We start from the raw sequence: 22,775 nt of genomic DNA, 5'->3' as shown, positions 1-22,775 counted from the left end.
GGTAATAGGAGTAAAGGACGAAAAGTGTAGTACAGATGAGGAAACGAGATACGATCCACCATGGGAGGAAAGTAAAAGGAAAAGACTCGGGAGGGAGAAAAATAGACATGCCTACCTGGACATAGTTAGAACAAAAGAGAAAGATGTGAAACAACTAAACTATGGCCGAAAAGATTATCTTAGAGATGAACGTGACCAATATACCTTTGACCCTGAGACATTGGAAGCTGATAGGGACAGTGACAGTGACGAAGAAGAGTCAGAACAAGGTGGGATAAATAAATGCATGCCAAGAGTAAAGAAGGAGCAGAAATCCCCAAAATTGAGATATCAATGCCCATTACTGATCACGGGACGGGGAACTCAAAAATATGTACCCTGGTCATGAATGGACTTAGAGAGTTTAATGAAAAAACTACCTCCGTTGAGTAATGGGGCTAGTCCATGGATTTCTTGTTTTGAGCGAGAAACCTGCCAAGAACAATTAGCACTCGCAGATGTCAGAACTATCATGATAAAATTAAAGGCAGAAGGGGCCCTGAAGCAAATAGAGAAAATTGTAAGAAGCAGTAAATTGGGGGATGAAATAGAATTTAACCCACTTCGGAATAAATTTTGGGAAGCACTTAGAGAAACATTTCCTACACCCTATAGTTTGGATGCCTTGGTAACCCTTCAACTAAAGGAAGGAGAGACTGCACACGAGTATTTCACTCGAGCATGGGACTTATGGGAAACAGGGACTGGAGAAAGACCCGACCACAGCCCCTTAGGAAGGGCTCACTTTCGTAATGGGATAATAAACGGACTACCTGCTACGGTTCAAGCAAAATTAAGGGACATTGTGGGATTAGAGACAATGTCAGAGGATTTGTGGAAAAGACACCTGACACATGCAATCAAACGACATCGTCAATCAGAGCATGCTAAGTCAGAAAGTGCGTCCCAGAAGGAGGTGGACAAGACAACCGATAAATTGGTGAGAGCCATAGAACATATAGGGGTTAAATTAGCGGCCCAACAGATAGTCCCACAGGTCATGGGGCCAGTGATAAATCCGGGACCCCAAGTAAGAAATGGTTGGGAAAGACAGCTAGGTACAATGTATAGAGGGGAACATGCAGTATGCTGGTACTGCCAAAATCCTGGACACTACCAGCGGAACTGTCCGGAGGCTGGGAGAGCAAGGGGAAAAAGATTACCCTCTATGAGAGGCTATCGGGGAAGAGGAGGAAACTTAAGAGGACAAGCAAGGGGTAGGGGTGGACACATTGATGGGCCCCAGAGAATCGGGGGGTGGCAGAGTGATCAACAAGTCCAGGCACCTCAGTGTAATGACTATATTGAGGAAGGTGCTGAAGTTGATTATTGAAGGTGCCCTGGAGAATCAAAAATCACGCCTCCCTGGGAGCCACCAAAAATTTGGGGGACGGTAAATGGAGAAAAAATTGAATTTATGGTTGACACAGGGGCAGCAGTTACGACAGTGATTAAAAAACCCCCAGGGAGCACATTTTCGGGCAAAACATTATCTACAATAGGATTCTCCGGGATAAGGGAAACACAGCCCTATACAGATAACATCGACATGACATTTGGACGACAAAGGGTTAAAACGCCTGTCCTGGTTGTGCCAAGTTGCCCTATTAATATATTAGCAAGGGACATTCTTACCAAACTAGGAATAACCATACAATGTTCTGAGAAGGGCCTTCGGTTAACATACCCAGGGGATACAATAAGAAGGGGAGGACAGTTTATAGTAATGACCCCATCTAACGCTTCAGAAGACTCTGTGGAGGTTAGTATTTTCTGGAGTCGGCTACTGTATGATGAACCAGGCCCAGGGCTGATTAAACAGTTTTTTGAGTGGAGGGCCAGTATTCCTCGGTATGGGGATTACCATTATCCACTAGATCCTATGCATGTTACATTAAACTACACCATCCACCCGGACCAGGAATATGAGGAGAGGTGGGACTCTCTAAAAGAAGGGAAGACAGAAACGATACATTGTCCATTTATCTTTGTAGGTAAGGAGGGAATAGCTGCTATGGTTGTCATGACAGAAGAACAAATGGAGTGGTTCTGCTTAGGAGTAGAAAGTGTGCCTCATGTGACCTTGGGTATTGACAAAGATCATCACGCTCGACAGCTGGGTCCGATGGTAAAGGAAGCGATAGGGTGTGAATACAGGTAGACAGAAATCCCGGGATATTCCACCCCGGAGGGAGGAAAATTTGTCAGACTGAATATTGAAGCATGGGACCAGGTAGTGAATGAGAAAGTAGAAAGAGACCGAGCCATAGAAGGAGAAAATATTGATCACAGAGACTCAGACAAATATCTTTCTAATCTGAGTCCACATATATGGACAACGGGGCCCTATGATGTGGGAGTAATAAAAGGAGAGGTATTTCTAGAATTGGCCAACCCCGGGCAGAAACCAATATGGAGAAAACAATACCGCTTGTCGCCCAGTCAGGAGGAGGGTATTAAAGGAACGATAGAAGGGTTAATGGAGTCAGGGGTTTTAAGGGCGGCACCTGACAGTATGTGGAACACGCCCATCATGCCTGTTCCCAAACAGGGTAGAAAAGACTGGAGGATGGTACACGACCTCCGGGAGATTAACTTGGCTACCAAGACCATCGGGAGACCAGTCCCAGACCCATATGTAGCACTTAGGGCTCTGAGTCCGGAGCACGAATACTATACTGTCATTGATCTGGCAAACGCATTCTTCTGCTTGAATTTAGCTGAGGAATGCCAAGACTGGTTAACTTTCACTTACCAAGCACATCGGTACACATACACTAGATTACCTCAGGGTTATAAGGACAGTCCAGGACTGTTCAATCAGGCCCTTATCGAAATCCTAATGAAATTAAAGCTCCCGGAAGATGTTACACTGATTCAGTATGTAGACGACCTACTATTAGCAGGGAAAACGCCACATGGGTGCCTGACAGGGCAGCCAAACAGGTTACTGGTTATCATGAACATATACAGGGGATGATTTTGAGGTCCCATAACAAAAAAAATGAATCTGAAACTAAGGAGACTTGTAGCAGATTGAATGACTACACAGATGAGTTTTGTGGAGGAAGAGTGCTGTACAACTGGCTCCCCGCTAACTAGGATGGTCGGTGTGCTCTAGTAACCCTTAATGCGCCAGTGCTGATTGTCAAAAGGCAGGAGGGAGACGAGGATTCCCTAGAATTGCGCCACACAGAGAGTTGGCTGTGGAGAAAAAGGAGGAGTGTTGGACTCTTGGGGCCGGGAGGAAGGAACCCTGATGGGGTATGGATTGATGCCATTGGCCAAGCCCGGAATATTCCGGACGAATTTAAATTAGCCGATGAGATTGCAGCTGGGTTTGAAAGCTTTCCTGTTTTTAGTGCAATATTTCCCATCACTGTAAATAAGAATGTTAATAGGATCAACCTTATTCACTATAATGTCCAGCGCCTTGCAAATTTGACCAGGGACGTTGTTGAGGCAATACATCAACAACTGTCAGAAACTTCCCTTATGACACTTCAGAATAGGATAGCGATTGATATGGTCCTGGCAGAGAAAGGTGGAGTGTGTGCTATGTTTGGAGATCTATGCTGCACTTCTATCTCTAATAACACAGGGCCAGATGGATCACTCACTAAGGGGTTAACGAAACTTAGGGCATTGGCGAAAGAATTAAAAGCCCAGTCTGGAGTCTCCAATCCTGTTTTATCCTGGTTACAGGGAGTGTTTGGGAGATGGAGCACATTGTTAGGACAACTTTTGCTGGGTTTGTTCATTTCTGTATCAATTTTTATCACTTGTGGCTGTTGTTGTATTCCATGCATTCGAACGCTGGTCACGAGGACCATAGAGAGAGCCTTTGCTGACCGTGATGAACTGCCTCGGAAATATCAAGCTGTGCAGGCTGTGGAGCAAGACTATCTCACATTACAGGAGGCGGAGAAAGTTGCTGAGATCGATCTTGAGTCTGAAGGGGAATGTGATGGAAAGGAGGGATTGTGAATTAGATTGTTACACATATAATTTTAACCTTGCTTGTAACCTAAATATTATAACATTGATTGTAACACAAACATCATTAATCAGATTGTAGAACAAGTATTATGAATTAGATTGTAGACCATATGTTAACTTGGGAATTTACTAATGTACGGGGGGTTAGCTAGTTTTTTGCTTGGGGGCAAATGGGATGAAACTTGTAAACGGGCAATGGGATCGGGGTGACGGATGGGGGGTGTACGCAAAGGAGGGTTGGGGGAGCCCTCGCCCACCAGCCGAACTGCCCTGTGAACAGAACCCGTATAGAGCTTGGCAATAATAGGCGAACTAATGTAACGCGGTGGTAGCATAGTCAGGGCGAGATTGTCCTCTAAAGAGGACAAAGGAGGGATTGTAAGGTAAAACATCATGAGATGGGAATGTGTAGGGAGTTACCCTGTACAGGGCAGTAACAAGAAGGGGAGGTGTCCTTGTACTCCTGTTAGGTAAAACATCATGAGATGGGACCGGAGAAGGAGTCACCCAGTACTAAGGAGTAACAGAATGCATCCTTGTACTTATAAGATAAGAGAGACATTGATGGATTGAGAGGCAGGAAGCTAGCAGGGAAAGGATAGCAACAGTTTTAGTCATTGGACAAGTAATGATATGATGATGTTCTAAGCATGTATCCAAGGGTATAAAAAATCACCATTTTGCTGATAACGGCAGAATGCATTCTCCGACTAACTTTGTTAGTCGCAAGTGTTGCAATCCGGTAATAAAGAACAAAGAACCCTGATTTCGACTCAGCCTGGTGTTTGTCTCACTCATTCATGAACAAAGCAGACCTAACAGTTTTGGGATCCTTTGGGCTCTTAACAATATCTGCTTGGATAATGACATTGGGCCTGTTCAAAGTAGGAAATGGCTTCTACCAGCAGGAATTTCTATTTGATAAAAAAAATATTGATAGGTGGCTGGCCACATACTTTTCCTAAAAATTAATACCCTCTCCCTCCCTAAACCACATTCAGCCCCGTGACATCTTTCTACGTTGCATTACTGGGACCAGCAAGGACCTGACCCATTTCCCATCTCTCCTTGCAATGCCAATATGGCAGCTGCCATTAAGAACTGACAAATCACATTTTAATTCAGCAAGCAACATGAAGGTTATCCTGACATCCTGCTTAAAAGGAAGGGTCAACAAACCTTTCTAATTTTGTCACTTCATTTTTATTTTGCTTCCCATGGGGCATGAGCAAAAACTGTCCTATCCATTGGCTCACCAAATTATGAGTAAAATCATGATCCCTGTTCATGAAAACCCATAACTTTCAATGTTACACAGATATACTAGGAAGAATTCTGTAATAAAAGTGAATAAAACTTTGAAAGAATTTCCCCCTTATCAACACTGATATTGTAGCGCACCAGGCAACTGGGCAAGCAAAAAAGGCCAAATCACTGCAACACTTGGACAGTCCAAGATGGCACAGAGTCCCCTTTACCACTGAGAAGGAGCCTGGGCCTTGCACCATGTGCAGGCTGAGATGCCCTTCACTTCCGCGTAGCGGCCAGCTAGCTGGAAGTCAGGGGTACGTCACCAGAAGTGGGTGGGCCAGTGAGCACACGTGGGGAATTTAAACCAGAAAAGCCAGTCTTTGTTTTACACTCACCTTGGTTGGATGTCTCTTTATTTGGTAGCGCTGCCGCAGCGGATGCTACGAATGGATACACCAACCTAAATAGAAAACTTGACGAGAAATCCCAGAGATCATAAATTCAAAAGGATTGGTGAAATCTTTACTCTGTATTTTTAACACCAAAGTCCCTATTTTTTTAAGGCATTCGATCAAGTAACTGAGAAACATTAAAACACATGGTACGTCAGGATCAGAAGGATTGGAGCATTATTGTTCAGGTGACACAACTTTAAAAAATAACATCTAACTTTATGAAGAATGTGATACAACAACAGGAAAAACGGATGGAATCAGACACATTCTATGAGCATTGGGAAGCAAAAAATGGATTGGTTTTCCATCCCTTCCTCAGCGACCCAATGACCCCGACAGGTCCTCCCGGACCTGCGACCATAGTGTAGACCTAAGGTTCAATCAGACCCCACAATGATCGCAAGTCGGGGTTTTGCCCCCGTGCGAGGAGCCCTGAAGTCTTAGAGCCTATTTTTAAAATCAAATGATTTGACAAACGAGAACAGTCATAGGATTGACTTTGTGACTCAGGGTCCATTAGCTGGGCGCAGCCATCTTAATTTCTGTGCGCATGCGCCAGTGTTCAGTTGCCGCTTGCGCAAAGGGTTCGCTTCGTCGCCCTCAATCGGCACATGCGTATCTGCAACATATGCGCGAACTCACCACGCATGCGCAAACCAGACATGCCAATCACCTAGCCCCGCCCCTTCCCGCTGCAAGTAACCCCGCGGCCTCCAGCCTCGCACTGTCGGCGGCATCAAGCCTCGCACCGACACCTCGGCTCCACCCAAACACCCCGCCGGTACCGGCCGCTCCCGGGTGGGGCCGGTGGGGTGCGGGTCGCCCGCTTTCCCTGGACCGCGCGGCTGTGGAAGGTTCCGGCGCCTCCGCCAACTTACTCCCATTCGCGCCAGAAGCGACACGACGGACCCCGAGCAGACGACGCTGCCGCAAATGTCCCGCCTCCTCACAGCAAGAGCCAATCAGCCCGCGAAACCGCCCATCAATCCAACCCGACTTCAGCGTCCAATCAAATAGCGGCCTCACCGAATCAACCCGTTGCCTCGCGTAACTGAAGCAACCAATCAGCGAGCGAGCGAGCGAATACACAGGTGAACCCAATGAGCATCAGAAGACAAATCAAGCAGTCGAAGGATCAGAAGACCCTTCGGCCCTTCCACTTTTTACTAATCCAACAACAATCAAATCCTTGGGAAACACAGGATCACTTTGTCCTGGCTCGAGGATTCCTCTGATTTCAAGAAATACATTGTACCCCAACTGCAAGGGAGACTTTATTCTCAATCTTTCCTTCATATTTATTACCGTTTCCAATTTAATGTGTGCTACTTTTTTTAAAGTATCTACATCTAAGTTCAATGCATATGATCCCTCTACGAGTGGGTACGGCAATAAACTCATCACAAGTCCATGGATCCCAATTTCAAATGCACCTTCAAAAGCGGAGAGAATTCCAAGGATATTACATTTTCATTGAAGACATTTCTTAAAGTCTAAGCAGCTGATCGGTTATTGGGAAATTGTGACACTTGGTGTTCGGCTCCTTTGCATTATCCTCTCTCGATCCGTGCTGCTGTGTCCTCTCATAATGTTGTAAGGTCATCTCCCTTTTTACCAACGACCAAGAGATCCACATTCAAACTTTCCTTCTATCACCTGCTTAAAACACCCCAGAAACAAATCTGACGATCTTTGTGCACTTCTCATGCTTCAGGTAAGGAAACTGTACACGTGACTCCCGATGTAAGATGAGCAAGACCATTCGATGTGAAATTTGAGCGTGCGCGCTACTGTGATGGGTGGAAAGGCGGACACACGCCCAAACATTCAAAGTCAAAGACTCCTTTATTACACTCGCAGCTCTGCTTCTATTCTCTCCCTGCTGCTGTCGACTGGAGTGATGTCACATCCATGCCGGCCTCCAATTGTTCGGTGTTCCCTTCTTTGTTGATTCCTGCCGTGTGCGTTGTCCCCTGGTATGAAAGTTGTTGGTCCCCGTGGACTCTGAACAGTTGCCACATTCGTCGGCCATCTTGTGTACAGGGTGGCATCCCAGTTAGCATGATGCCCCACCTCCCTAGAACCAGCGCTGTTCGCTGCTTTCGGTCGCCTATATCTGGGTCGTGGGGGGTGAATTTGCTAATGTCCAGATGTGCTGGTTTGAGGTGGTCAATGGTGAAAGTCTCTTCCTTCGCACCGATATCCAGCACACTCACCATGATGTGTGGAATGAATGATACACACCCGTGGTCGAAGTCGAAGACTGGTTCGTTGAACTGGCAGCTCTGCTTATATACTCTCCCGCTACTGATGACAGGTCTTTCGAGATGGCAAAGCCAGCCTCGGATTGGTGGGTGTTCTCGTCATTGCTCATTGCTTCCCACTGTGCGGGATGTCACCTGGGACGAAGATGATTGGTTGCCACAGGATCTGTGTAGTCACCGCATTCGTCATCCATCTTGTGTACTGGCTTTCGTCCTGGTGAGCAGGCCGCCTCAACCATATATTGTGGAAGAATATGGACCCCATATTTACAAAGGTGGCTCTAACATTCCCTTTCTCCTTAAGGCCTCAGTTTTTGAAAAGGAACGTTAAAGTAATTGGTTCTCCTGTTGGGGGTCCCTTGTCCTCATTTTTCTTCTTTTTCTTTTAGAAAGGGGATGGAGGGGAGATGGGGTGGTTTAATGGGGGGGGGGATTTTTTTATTCTTTCTTTTAACTATGACAAGTGTATTTATATATTATTTGTGTTATTATTAATTTTGTGAATCCTTTGTGGATTTTATTTATAAATAATATTTTTAAAAAATGATCAGAGGTCAATCCACAGGACGTAAAGTGGGCTAGAGCAACACTGCCCCACCCCCTCACCACCCCAAATATCAATGTGATCCACTATGATCATTGACAAAATCATCGAGCACCCATTCACACGGCCAACAGCATCATCCAGCTATTCCCGTCGGGAAAGAGATCCAGGAATTTCAGAGCCAGTACCACTAGGCCCAGGAACAGCCTCTTCCTCCAGGCAGGGAGAACGTGGAACGATTGATGAGCTGCTCATACAAATACTCCTCGACTCTGCTATTTATTCAACAATATCGAGTAATTTTTTCTGGACGTGCTGCTCATGTATCATTTGTCTGTTGTGTGAGGGCTTGGTTGTGTGTTTGCGTATGTTTATCCCAAGAACTCTGTTTTATCAGGTCGTACTTGTGCTATCCAAGGGTAATAAATTTGATGTTGTACTCTGGAGCGGGTGCAGAATAGATTTTCTGGATCGGAGAATGTATCTCATGAAGCAAAGTTGACTGAGTAGGGCTTTTCTCTTCCCCTCCCCCCAACCCCGCAAAATAGACTTTATTTACAAATTATTTCCAAAGAGTAAGACCATTCCAAGTCTTTTCTCCTCCTCCTGTTGTATCCAGATATTCCCTTCACTGCACATTGCTGCATACGTCTCTGTTTACCTTCATTGCCACCACTTTGATACCGTGTGGTTACTGCCCCCCTCTGCTGTTGGAGGAGTTCCCCTTGGTCTCAGCCTCTCAGTGCACGGTTATGGAAGGATTATGATCCATCCCCATAGTGCCTTCGTGTTGGCTATGCCAAGCCTCCGTGCATCCCTCAGCATCTACCCCTGCAGCCTGGAATATGCCAGTCGGCAGCGGTCCTTCCCCGACATATCCGCTTGCTGAAAGACTGACAGGACACGTTTAACATAGAACATGAGAGCACAGTACAAGCACTTCAGCCCGCGATGTTGTGCCGACCGATGTATTCATACCAAAATAAAAATAACTAACCCCTTCCTCCCTCATAACCCTCTATTTTTCTTTCATCCACGTGACTCAGAGCCTCTTAAATGCCCCTAACGTTTCAGCCTTCACCACTACCCCAGTTCTAGGGCTCGTCCCATGTCCATGACCTGGTACACATACACTGCATTCCCTCCCTTTGTCACCCTCCTGCTCCCCCCACCCCGAGCCAGTAGTGAAGGTGATTTCTGTCCCAACAGGTGTGGCGGACCTCATCCAGGGAGCAGATCCGGGAGATGAACCCAAACTGCAACGAATTCAGCTTCCCGCAGATCTCTGAAAGCACGTCCGTGGGCCAAGGTGAGTGACCCGAGGTGAACCAGAGCTCCAGGGGTGGTTTGTCCTCTGGGTCCTTCCCTAATACTGTCCCCTGTCACCCACCTGGCCCTTCCCCAAAGCCCTCATCTCCCACCAGGCCTGTCCCCAAACCCCTCCCCCTGCTGAGATCATCCCCAAAATACTGTCAGGCCTGTCAACAAAGCCCCTATTCCCCACTGGGCCCATCCCCAATGCTCCACCCATTGCTTGGACCGTCTCCAGAGCTCCTGTCTCCCACCAGGGCTTTCAACAAGCCCCTGTCCCACAACATGCCCAGCCAAAAGTCCCTGTCCCCGTCCCCCACGCCAATTCACCTGTATCCAAAGGCCCAACATCAGGTCTGTCCTCCCACCAGACCAGTTCCCTCACTGGGACTCTCTCCAATCGATTACCCATCACAACTACCCCACCAAAGTTCTTTAACCTTCCCCTTCCCCCACCCACAGGCCTTGGTATCTGAGCTGCTCCTAGGACCCCTAGACAGTGGAGATGTGGGGAGGGCAGTGCTCCATCTCCTTCCCGTTGACAGTGTCCCATACCTTCACAAAGCTGGGGAATCCCCTGACCCTTGGCACACAGATATCTATCCCATCTGAGCCAGTCCTCTCTCTCTCTCTCTCTCTCTCCCCCCACCATCCTGGAGAATGTGGCCCAGTTCAGCTAGCTGCTACAGTACACACTGCCCTTCACCTCTTCCCCAGGACTTCTGCTCCCACTTGTCCTTCAACGAGCTGTGTGCCCACAGCCAGGAGCTTCCCCCTCCTAGTTAACCTTGGCCCTGTGGGTGAGTGGGTGGGACATGACAAGGGTTTGTAGGTGGTGGAATTGGGGTAAGAAAGTTTGGGTGAGACCTGGGAAAGAGAACGGTGATAATCCGGCCGGTGTGAGGCATTGAAGACGGAGTCAATGGGCAGTCCCCTGCCGGGTCCATCCCCCAGCATGTCTATCTCCAAAACTGACATCGCCAGGTCCATCCTCAATATCATCCCCTGCCGGGTCCATCCACAATCCCGTCCCCTGCTGGGTCCAACCCCAAAACCGTCCCCCGCTGAATCTGTCCCCAATACCGTCCCCCGCCGGGTCCATCCCCAATTCTGTGCACGCCGGGTCCATCCAAAATCCCGTCTCCCTCCGAGTCCATCCCCAATCCCACCCCCCGCTGGGTCCATCCCCAATCTTGTCCCCCACTGGGTCCAACCCCAATACCGTCCCCTACCTGATCCATCCCAATAACATCCCCCACCGGATCCATTCCCAAACGCATCCCCGCCGGGTCCATCAACAGCCCATCTCCTGCTGAGTCCATCCCCAATGCCATTCCCAACTTGGTCTGTCACTAATTCTTTTGCCCGACAGGTCCTCCGACAAACCCACTGGTCTCTCCCCAAAGCCCCTGACCCCCACCAGGTCCATTTCCAAAGCCATTGTCCCCCACCGGCTGGTCCCCAAAGCTCCTGCCTCCCCACGGGATCTGTCCTGAAGCCCCAGCCCTCATGTCTGTCATGACTGTCCTCCCACTGGACCGATCCTCTCGATCACCATTCAGAACTACCCCTCCCCAATTCCCAAACCTCCCCCTTCCCCCACTGACAGGCCTTGGAACCTGAGCTGCTCCTGAGACCCCCATTTGGTGGTGATGTGGGGAGGGCAGTGGTCCAGTCTCCTTGCCGGTGGCAGTGTCCCAGACACTCATGGAAAGTAGGAGGAAGAACCCTGGGAATAATTGAGAGTGGCGAGGTTAGTGCCGCGGTTAGAAAAACGCTGATAAGGGGCCAGCGAGCCGGGAATTCCCTGACCCTTGGCACCGGGACATCTGTCCCATCTGAGCCAGTTCTCTCTCTCCCCCCACCCTGGAGGCTGTGACCCTGTGTAGCTGGCTGCTACAGTACACACTGCCCTTCACCTCTTGCCCCAGGACTCCTGCTCTCACTTGTCCTTCGACAAGCTTTGTGACTACAGGCTGGACCTTCCCCCACCTTGCTACCCTTGGCCCTGTGGGCGAGTGGGTGGGCCATGACGAGGGGGTTGTAGGTGGTGGAATTGGGCAAGAAAATTTGGGTGAGAGCCAGGAGAGACTGGTGATCATCTGTCCAGGGAGAGGCATTAGGGACAGAGTCACTGGGCAGGGGTCAGAGTCTCAGGGAAACATGGGCACTGGAATTGGAAGCAATCACAGCTCATGGAAAGTAGGAGGAAGAACCCTGGGAATAATTGAGAGTGGCGAGGTTAGTGCCGCGGTTAGAAAAACGCTGATAAGGGGCCAGCGAGCCGGGAATTCCCTGACCCTTGGCACCGGGACATCTGTCCCATCTGAGCCAGTTCTCTCTCTCCCCCCACCCTGGAGGCTGTGACCCTGTGTAGCTGGCTGCTACAGTACACACTGCCCTTCACCTCTTGCCCCAGGACTCCTGCTCTCACTTGTCCTTCGACAAGCTTTGTGACTACAGGCTGGACCTTCCCCCACCTTGCTACCCTTGGCCCTGTGGGCGAGTGGGTGGGCCATGACGAGGGGGTTGTAGGTGGTGGAATTGGGCAAGAAAATTTGGGTGAGAGCCAGGAGAGACTGGTGATCATCTGTCCAGGGAGAGGCATTAGGGACAGAGTCACTGGGCAGGGGTCAGAGTCTCAGGGAAACATGGGCACTGGAATTGGAAGCAATCACAGCTCATGGAAAGTAGGAGGAAGAACCCTGGGAATAATTGAGAGTGGCGAGGTTAGTGCCGCGGTTAGAAAAACGCTGATAAGGGGCCAGCGAGCCGGGTTCAAATTTGACACTGTCTCTGGGGAGTTGTACATTCTTCCTGTGTCTGCGTGCATTTCCACAAGTTGCTCCTGGTCCTTCCACCATTTAAAACATACCGGGGTTTGTAGGTCATTGGTGTAATTGAGTGGTTGTGGCTCAGAGGCTGAAAGGGCCTGTTCCCGGGCTGCATGTGTCAATCTAAAATTTCCATCTAAAATGATAGTCCAGCCTGTCATGAATTATTTAAGGATTCAACTCAAAAGTGTGGACAAGATAGACAACTCCGAAACCATCCTTTTGGCCCTTCTTTTCTGATGGCCAAGCTGCTTGCAAACAGTCCATATCCCTCTCATCCTTTTCATTCCACGGACCCATTCAACTCGCATTGCATTGTCAATTTCACGGCCTGTTGGAAGAAGTTATTTCCCTGTCTGGCAGCCTGATTTTGTTCCTCCATATCTCCTTCCTGATGGTAGTGGGTCAAAGATGCTGTGTGCTGGATGTCTGCGGGTCTATTTACAGGCCCCATCCCTGTACAATCAGAGGCTCCTTGTCTCGAAGTCCCATGCATGTGGCCTCTCACTCAGCAATCCCTCGTCGGTACACAACTACCCCCTCCTTACCTACCTCTACCAGCCCTTAGAATCCTCATGACAGTTCCAGGCACCTGTTATGTCGACCCTTGCTGACCCGCGCCAGCTCTAATTTGGACACTGCCTCACCTAAAATATTGGAATAACCAGCGCCTTCTACCCTCGAGAGCCCGAGGGAATCCGCACCCTCAGCAGTGTCCTGCTGGTGCACCATCGAATGCCCTCCATCCCCCTTCCACAGGTTCCCTGCTGTTATCAGGCTCCTGTATGGACCCCACCCTGGCAAAACTACCCATATTTTCACTGATCCCTCTGTAATTCAACATTCCGTCCAGGGGTCAGCGTTGTATTGTGGGACTGGTGGAGAACAAAGCACCAATATCAGGAGACAGGGAGCAATGTAGAGACCCCCAGCTCTGTGAGATGGGGAACATTGCAGAGACTCCCAACTCCAGGAGACAGGGACTAGCACAGAGACCCACAGTTCTGGGAGAACGGCTGAGTTGTACACAAGTCTGGAAGTGGCTGGGCCCAGAAGTATACAATGCTATTTTCCAGGGTAAACTGGAACAAACGCGAGGCAATGCACTTTGGTAAATTAGTCCGCTGTCCTCTTCACAGTCAGATCTGACTACCTGAAGGTGTCGGGGAACTGGCTTGGAGGGGCCAAGGCATGCAACAAGAATTGGTCAGAGCCGATTGTAAAGGTCCACCAGAAATTGGGTGTGTGGGAATGACATTCCCTCTCAGAAATGGGGAAGAACCTGGTTATCAGGTGCAAGGTGCTCTCGGTACTGCCGCATGTGATGCAGGCGTGGCCCATCCCACATACCTCTGCCCTGGCGATTACCAGAGCAGTTTCCCTCTTCATGTGGGGATCCAAAATGGATGGAGTGGGAAGGAGATCCATGTACGTCACCAGACTATGGTGTTATGAGCCCAAAGGACCCCAAAACCCAGCAGCAATGGACATTCACCAAGACAAGTCGTTATTTAAAAATAAGTTGTTTTATTTATCTTTTAATATGAAAACAGAATCAAACTTTAACTTATCTCTATTTACCTAACTAACCTTAATCGCCTTCTAAGTCTAAGTGCACGTGTATGATGTGTGTGTAAATTTAAGAAAAGTTATTTGGTTTACAGTTCAATCTCACTTCTCATTCTTCCAAGTTCATTTGTTGTAGGCAATTCTAATACTGTGCACACAATTGAACATGTATAAAGTTCATCAGGCTTTGCCACTCAAGAAAGTTCCGTAGGGTTTGCAGAGAGAGATTTGTTGTTCCAGGATTTCCACAACTGAGCTACCACCATTAGTCACCACAATGTCTCGCTGATAAAACTTGGCCCATCAGGGTTTTCCAAATGATAACCTCTTTCTTTCAGGCTACCACAGTGTTCCTTCCTGTTGCACTTATTCCGAGAGAAACATCAGACAGATAGCACTTCCAGCCATCCGCCACTCTTGAGATTTCTGTTTCCTACAATATTCTCCTGGCTTGCACTGTTCAACTGCTTTCAATGCCATGCCCACTCTGGCTGAGAGAGCTTGTTTCACCCCTTTCTCTCTCTCTCTCACTCCAACTGAGATTGCATGTGACTCTCTCACTTGAAAACCACCCCCCCCCCACCTTTTTCAGAAAACAACAGAAGTTATCCTTCTTGGTCAAGCTGTTGTCTTAGCTAAACAAAACCCAGGGGTGACCTTTCTTTCAGCACTTTGTAGATATTCAACCAGCCAGCCTGTCTCCAAACCAAAACAATGGTCTAGTTATTTCATGACCTCATTTCAATTTGCAGCTACTTGTGAAATGTGCATAGCATTCTCCATAGTTTCTGTGATGTAACTGAATATGAATTCTTCAGTATTTCAAATAAAATATGTTTTAAAATGTGTGTATGTCTTTAACCTACTCTAATTTTACCAGATTCTCCCAAATATATATTCCATGACAATGGGGTTAAGGGCGTAACCAATGTGGCCTTCATCGTGTGAGGTTGCATCAGACTGAGCATAGAAACTAAGTACAAGGGCATCGAGTGCCGCTATGAACCAAGGATCTACCTGTCTCAGATGTTCTGAAAGATTGGTGCAATGTTCCAGTCAGCTAGACTTTGCCACATCACCTTTGTGGAAAAGTTTTCATAGACAAACATTTTGACCACAAAGCCATCAGGTAGTGGTCAGCACGGAATTCCTGCTGACACAGAGATACCAGGACTTGATGGATAATGCGGGGTGATCCTCTGAGCAGAGAATCCAGAGACAGACAACCAGACCTCCCTCTGGTTAAGGAGAGTGAGGCCATCACGGACAAGGAGTGTGGCCTGAAGGACCAGGTCAAGGAACATGAGCTGTAGCTCGATGACCTTACTCTGGTTAGGGAAAATGAGGCTATCGTAGACAAGAGCTACAGGCAGGTGGTCGCCCAGGGGCTCACGGGATGAGGGGAAGTGGGTTACCGTTAGGAGGAGGAAAGGAAGGGGGCAAATTCATGTGCAAGCACCCGAGTCTGTAATCTTCAGAAATCAGTACTCCACCTTGAATACTGAGGAGGGGGATAGTCAGACCATGGTGGGCAGAGGTGTGGTGTCAACCTCTGTAGGGAAAAAAGAAAAAGGGCAAGAGTTATAGGGTGAGGGTTAGTAGGATAAGGAAAGGGACAAGTTTAAATAATTTGAGGGAAGAAAAGCAGGAAGTCGTAAACAGATGTTGCAGTGAAAATTGTGAGAATAGTAGAAAGGAGGATATTCAGAAGGTAGGATGTAGGAGATCCCTGAGTTGTATTTATTTTAATGTGAGGAGCGTAGTAAGGAAGCTGGATGAGCTAAAGGTGTGGATTGACATGCGGCATTATGATGTTGTGGCCATTAGCGAGACGTGGTTGAAAGAAGGTTGTGACTGGCAGTTGAATGTTCCAGGATTTCACTGCTTGAGATGTGACAGAGTTGGTGGATTAAGAGGGGGAGGTGTGGCATTAAATGTCAGGGAGGATATTACAGCAATGCTGAGGCAAGGTAGACTGGAGGGCTCGTCAAGAGAGGCAGTGTGGGTAGAGCTGAAAAATAAGAAGGGTGAGGTTACTATTATGGGGGTATATTATAAGCCTCCAAATGGAGAAAGGGAGCTAGGAGAGTTAATGTGCAAATAGGTGAGATATGCAAGTGAAATAGGGTGGTGTTGGTTGGGAATTTCAATTTTCCAAACATCAATTGGGAAACGCAGTCAGTAAAAGGGCAGGATGGCTAAGCATTGTGTTCAGGATTGCTTTCTGCAGCAATATGTTGAGACGCCAATTAGAGGGGGAGCAGTGTTCGATCTGTTGTTTACGAATGCAATGAGGCAGGTGACAGAGGTGTGCGTTAGGGAGAACTGCGGATCCAGTGATCATGGGTCCATTAGCTTTAGCTTAATGATGGAAAGGGATAGGTCGGGTCCGAGGTTGATGGTCTTCGAGTAGGGGAAGGCCAGATTTGGAGAAATGAGAAGGGATTTGCAGAGAGTTGTGTGGGTTGAACTTTTTCCTGGAAAGGATGTAGAAAAAATTTGGGGGACATTTAGTGGTGAGATTTTGAGAGTACAGGATCTTTATGTTCCAATCAGGCCAAAGGGGAAGACTAAAGGTTTGAGGGAGCCATAGTTTTCTGGTGAAATTAAGAAGTTGGTACGGGACAAGAGGTAGATCTACACCAAATATAAAAAACAAGGGATTAAGCAGATAGGTAAAAAGGGATGTGTCTATAGCTAATAAGGCGAAGGTGAATCCTCAGGGTTTGTTCACATATGTGAACAGTAAAAGGAGGGTTAAACATAGAAAAGGTCGACTGGATGATGGGACCAGTGAACTATGTCAGGAACCGTATGAGATGGAGAAATATTGAACAAATTTTTCTCATCTGTATTCACGAGGGAAACGGACATTGGGCTATACAAGATCAGAGAGGTAAATGGTTTAGTTATGGAAAGGATAGGGATTAGTAAAGCGAGAGATTTGGAGCTTCTGGGGTCAATTAAGGTGGATAAGTCTCATGGTCCTGATGGGATTTTTCGCCGGACTTTAAGCGAGGTCAGGGAACAAATAGCAGGGGCACTGACAGCGATTTTTCAAATTTCACTGGAGGAGGGTGTGGTGCCGCGGGATTGGAGGGTTGCAAATGTAGTTCTGTTGTTCAAAAAAGGCAGTAGGTGTAGGCCAAGTAATTATCGGCCAGTAAGTTTGAGTTCGGTGGTGGGGATGGTTATGGAGGGTATTCTTCGAGATAGTATGTACAAATATCTGGATAGGCAGGGATTGATTGGGAGCACCCAGCATGTGTTAGTGAAGGGAAAATCATGTTTGATGAATCTTGTTGAGTTTTTTGAAGAGGTGATAAGAAATGTGGATGAAGGTAGGGCGGTTGACAAGATCTATTTAAATTTTAGTAAAGCTTTTGATAAAGTACTGCATGTAAGGTTAGTTAGGAAGGTTCATCACTATGGATTAATAGATAGTGAGATGGATTCAGAGGTGGCTGGGAGAAAGACAGCAGAGAGTCATGGTGGACAACTCTCTATTAGGATGGAAGCCTGTGACGAGCAGTGTGCCTCAGGGATTGGTGCTGCGTCCCCTGTTGTTTATCATTTATATTCATGATTTGGATGAGGGGATGGCGAACTGGGAAAGCAAATATGCAGACGATACAAAAATAGGGGGAGTTGTGGATGGTGAGGAAGGTTTTCTTGGATTACAGGATTTGGTTTGTTTTGAAAAGTGAACTGAAAGATGGAAGATGGAATTTAATGTTGACAAGTTAGAGGTGCTGCATTCTGGAAAAAATAACCAAAATAGGACCTATGCAGTTAAGGGGAGGGGGTCGAGGAATGCAGAGGAACAGGGATCTTGGAGTTATGGTACAGAGTTCACTGAAGGTGGATTCCCAGGTAGACATGGTAGTTAAGAAGACATATGGTCTGCTGGCCTTCATAAATCATAGTGTAGGGTGTAGGAGCTGGGAGGTGATGCTTCAGCTGTTAAAGGCATTGGTAAGGCCAGGTTTGGAGTACTGTAAGCTCACACCAAGACACAAGAGCAACTTATCCGTGAACCACTCTTTGCAGACGATGCCGCTTTAGTTGCCCATTCAGAGCCAGCTCTCCAGCGCATGACGTCCTGTTTTGCGGAAACTGCCAAAATGTTTGGCCTGGAAGTCAGCCTGAAGAAAACTGAGGTCCTCCATCAGCCAACTCCCCACCATGACTACCAGCCCCCCCCACATTTCCATCGGCTACACAAAACTCAAAACGGTCAACTAGTTTACCTATCTCGGCTACACCATTTCATCGGATGCAAGGATAGACAACGAGATAGAAAACTGACTCGCCAAGGCAAATAGCGCCTTTGGAAGACTACACAAAAGTGTCTGGAAAAACAACCAACTGAAAAACCTCACAAAGATTAGCGTATACAGAGCTGTTGTCATACCCACACTCCTGTTCGGCTCTGAATCATGGGTCCTCTACCGACATCACTTATGGCTCCTAGAACGCTTCCACCAGCGTTGTCTCTGCTGCATCCTCAACATTCATTGGAGCAACTTCATCTCCAACATCAAAGAACTCGAGATGGCAGAGGCCGACAGCATCGAATCCACGCTGTTGAAGATCCAACTGTGCTGGGTAGGTCACTTCTCCAGAAAGGAGGACCATCGCCTCCCCAAGATCGTGTTATATGGCGAGCTCTCCACTGGCCACCGAGACAGAGGTGCACCAAAGAAGAGGTACAAGGACTGCCTAAAGAAATCTCTTGGTGCCTGCCACATTGACCACCGCCAGTATGCTGATATCGCCTCAAATCATGCATCTTGGTGCCTCACAGTTCGGCGGGCAGCAACCTCCTTTGAAGAAGTCCGCAGAGCCCACCTCACTGACAAAAGACAAAGGAGGAAAAACCCAACACCCAACCACAACCAACCAATTTTCCCTTGCAACCGCTGCAACCATGTCAGCCTGTCCCGCATCAGACTTGTCAGCCGCAAACGAGCCTGCAGCTGATGTGGACATTACCCCTCCATAAATCTTCATCCGCGAAGCCAAGCCAAAGAAAGAGTGCAGGAGCTGGGAGGTGATGCTGCAGCTGTTAAAGGCATTGGTGAGGTCAGGTTTGGAGTATTGTGCTCAGTTCTAGTCTCCGAACTATAGGAAGGATATAGATAAGGTGGAGAGTGTGCAGAGAAGATTTACAAGGATGTTGCCTGGTTTACAGCATCTGGATTACAGGGAGAGATTAAGGAGACTGGGACTTTATTCATTGGAATGTCGACGACTGAGAGGGGACTTGATGGAGGTATTTAAAATTATGAAAGGAATAGATAGACTAGACATAAACAGACTCATTCCCCTGAGGATAGGGAAGGTTGGAACAAGAGGCCATGAGTTAAGGGTAAGAGGGCAAAACTTTAGGAGAAATATTAGAGGATGCTTCTTCACTCAGAGACTGGTGGCAGAATGGAATGTTCTTCCGAATGAGATAGTTGCAGCAGGGTCCCTTCTGTCATTTAAGAGAAGGTTGGATGTGTACATGGAGGTGAAGGGGTTGGTGGGATATTGGCGGAGAATGGGAGGATTGAGCTAGTGGAGTTGTTCTAGTGAATCGTTGCGAAGTCAAAAGGCTGACATGGCCTGTTTCTGCTCTGTAAATGGTTATGTGGTTACATGGTGGCACAGTTTTGCATTTCAATGTCCCATCCCTCGTTACAAATCTCTCTGCTCTCCATGTTAGTGCTGCACATTTCTTCACTGCTGCTATTGCTAGACTCAGAAAGTTTGTTTGATATTTATCCAACTTCAGTTTTGTATCTGCTTCATAAAGTTGACCAAGCACAAATATTCTTGTGTCTTTTTGATTTTTTATCTTCATAATTTGTCCTAATAATATACTGAAATCCTTCCAAAATTCTTCCACTTTTACACAGATCCAAACTGAATGGAAAAAAAAATCCCGATCACCTGATTACATTGAAAACATTTCTCGGAATAATTGGAGATAAGTCCATTTAATTTATATGGAGTAAAGCAGAATTGATGTAGACAATTGTACTTTTATAATTGACATAAATCATATTTATAAAACTCTTGAAACAATCTTGACCCTATTTCTTCTTGAATTTGTATATTTCAATCTTCTTTCCACCTTTGTTTCGATTAATATAAATCCTTTTCCCCATATTATATTTGATGTCTATAAAATCTTCTTCCCACAAATTTAATATTCTATTCCCTCTGTTCATAGGCAATAACACATTTTTACTCACTGGTGTTTTTCTTGAGATCCCTACCTTTTTTCCATAAACCTACATTAATTTCTTGCCACATTCTGATCGGATCTATCTGTCTTTTTTTCTAGTAATTTGACTCTCCATTTACTGATAAAATACTTTGCTTCCCCTCCTTCATTGTTGTCGGGTTCATGTGGGTCCCAAACGTTAAGAATCAGACCAAAGCGGAGGTACAAAGCACACTTTTATATCGGGGATGGAAACATGACAACAGGGTCGATATGTTAGGCAAACCTCTATACACAGAGTACGCAGGGAGTAAATATACACTTCTAATTAGGAGGGAGAAACCGACAGAGCTTGGGGGAAATTACATGAACTTACACATTCAACATTCAGGATCAAGGTGATACTGTGAGCTCCCACCCCTTGACCGATATGGACACGGCTCTTCCTCGCTGACCTCGAGACTCACCCCAACCCAGTGTGGAAGGTGCTACTTCCTAGCCACAATGAGTTGAAAGAGGCAGAACAAAGGGGGACATGGTTCTTTATAGTTCTGGGGGACTGTGCTGGGAGGGCCGATCACTCGGGAAAGGCTGGGCCCCATTGACTGCTGTGGCCAATGCTCGAAGCCAAGTTCAGGGGCTCGGCAGGGGTCAGTCGAGGTGATTCACCTGGGCCAATTGGGTGAAGGTCAGGGCTGAGTCTGGCCAGGCTGCCTGGACTGCAGCTCCTGGTGGTTTAGGTGGGGCAATTGGGTGAAGGTCAGGGCTGAGTCTAGCCGGGCTGCCTGGACTGCAGCTCCTGGTGATTTAGGTGGGCCAATCGCAAGGGTCACCTTGATGGCTTGGAGTGAGTCTTTGACCTGGATTGACAGGTAGTATGTCCACCGAACAGGAGTACAGCAGCGCCACCAGGTGGTGGACACTACCTCTCCATGACAATCCACCCCTTCGGAAGACATGCTGCTTGCCAATAAAGTGCGACAGGTAATAAGAAGGTCAAACGGGGCAATGCAAAGGTGCCTATAAATTGACAATCACATCATGGAATAACTATAGCTATGATAACAAAAATAAGTGCAATCCCCCAATGAACGATAGTCACCCAAATGCCCCTCGTGGAGCCAAATGGCCCCCAGGGTCCCCATGAGGTGGTGATGCTGGTGGATCTGGTCCTTGGATTTTTGAATTTTGGCCACTGAGTCCCGAATGTGGTCAGTCAGCTGGGTGATGTTAGAGGATTCCTTGGGAATGTAGCTGCGGCCCTCCTGGCCAATGACAGCACAGCTGCCAGCAAGTAGTCCAGGACCATCCGATTTGGCATTGCCACTATACGTCTCTCCTTCAGCTCCACAACTCTTCAGGTCAGGGTGTCCTTTGTTTGGTGCAGGGACACTGCTGTCTCATTGGCCAACATCTCCAGGAGGGTGGCCAACCAGGTCATTTCGTTGGAGAGCCATGCGGTGCCATATTTGCGGAAGGCGATCATCCAGAACAGTTCAGCTGCAGTAAAGGCCCTCTTGTTGCAGTGGTTGCCAAAGGCTGGGTGCTCCCCTAGGTCATCGAGAGAGTGGATGTAGGGCACCTCGTATGTGGGGAAATGGCAGCCCTACCAGGTGGTAGGAAGCCAGGGGTAGGCACTGTGGCCGCCTACTCAGTGGGTGCCATTCAAGGTCCAGGGGCTCCCCAGCTTGGTGACATCAGTGGAGGTGGTGAGTGCAGAGCCCGGGTACCCTCTGTGCCGGTCATCACTGTTGCCGACTGGGAGGGTGGAGGTGTGTCTGTGGGGGAGTCTGCACCAACACTTCTTTGGTCTATGGATGAGTAGTGGGATGATGCGGAGTGTCGGGACTCGAGTGGTGGTCCACTTTTAGGCAGAAAAAGATATCCTTTCCATAGTCATTTTTTTTAACTTTATTTAAAATTTTATGACATGAATAAAATAAAAATTATATTTAAAAAAATAATAAAAGATAAGATAATAAAAATTAGAATACTACATCGTTAAACTACACAAATTAACCCCCCCCAATAATTATAACACAACATTAATCATCTAATTTAAAATTAGTCCAATCCCCCCAAAAAAAGAGTGAAGAATTAATTAACAATGTTGTAAATAAAATAGAAAAAACCCCACTTACAAAAAAAGGATAAAACTTAACAACAAAAAAATTACTAACAACAAAAAAAAATATCAATACTAAAATAATACCCTTAAACATATATTTAAATCAAACATAATACATGTATTTAACAAATGAAATCCACTTTAAAACTAAGTTCAAATATTAAAAT

The 22,775-nt window shown here is 47.1% G+C and overlaps 1 protein-coding gene across 1 annotated transcript in view; it reads right to left on the bottom strand.

Annotated features, from left to right (window-relative positions):
- The window catches only part of LOC138750238 (craniofacial development protein 2-like), a 67,188-nt gene extending 60,505 nt beyond the window's left edge, over positions 1 to 6,683 (bottom strand). Inside the window, exon 1 of the mRNA XM_069912362.1 lies at positions 6,623 to 6,683. Within this exon, the coding sequence (XP_069768463.1) occupies positions 6,623 to 6,628 (6 nt within the window). The 5' untranslated portion in view covers positions 6,629 to 6,683. The remainder of the gene's footprint in view (positions 1 to 6,622) is intronic.
- Positions 6,684 to 22,775: the final 16,092 nt, after the last annotated feature.

Source organism: Narcine bancroftii, unplaced genomic scaffold, assembly GCF_036971445.1.
Source record: "Narcine bancroftii isolate sNarBan1 unplaced genomic scaffold, sNarBan1.hap1 Scaffold_109, whole genome shotgun sequence".
Taxonomy (NCBI): domain Eukaryota; kingdom Metazoa; phylum Chordata; class Chondrichthyes; order Torpediniformes; family Narcinidae; genus Narcine; species Narcine bancroftii.
The sequence above is the reverse complement of the archived record's forward strand: the minus strand, read 5'-3'. Positions and strand labels throughout refer to the sequence as shown.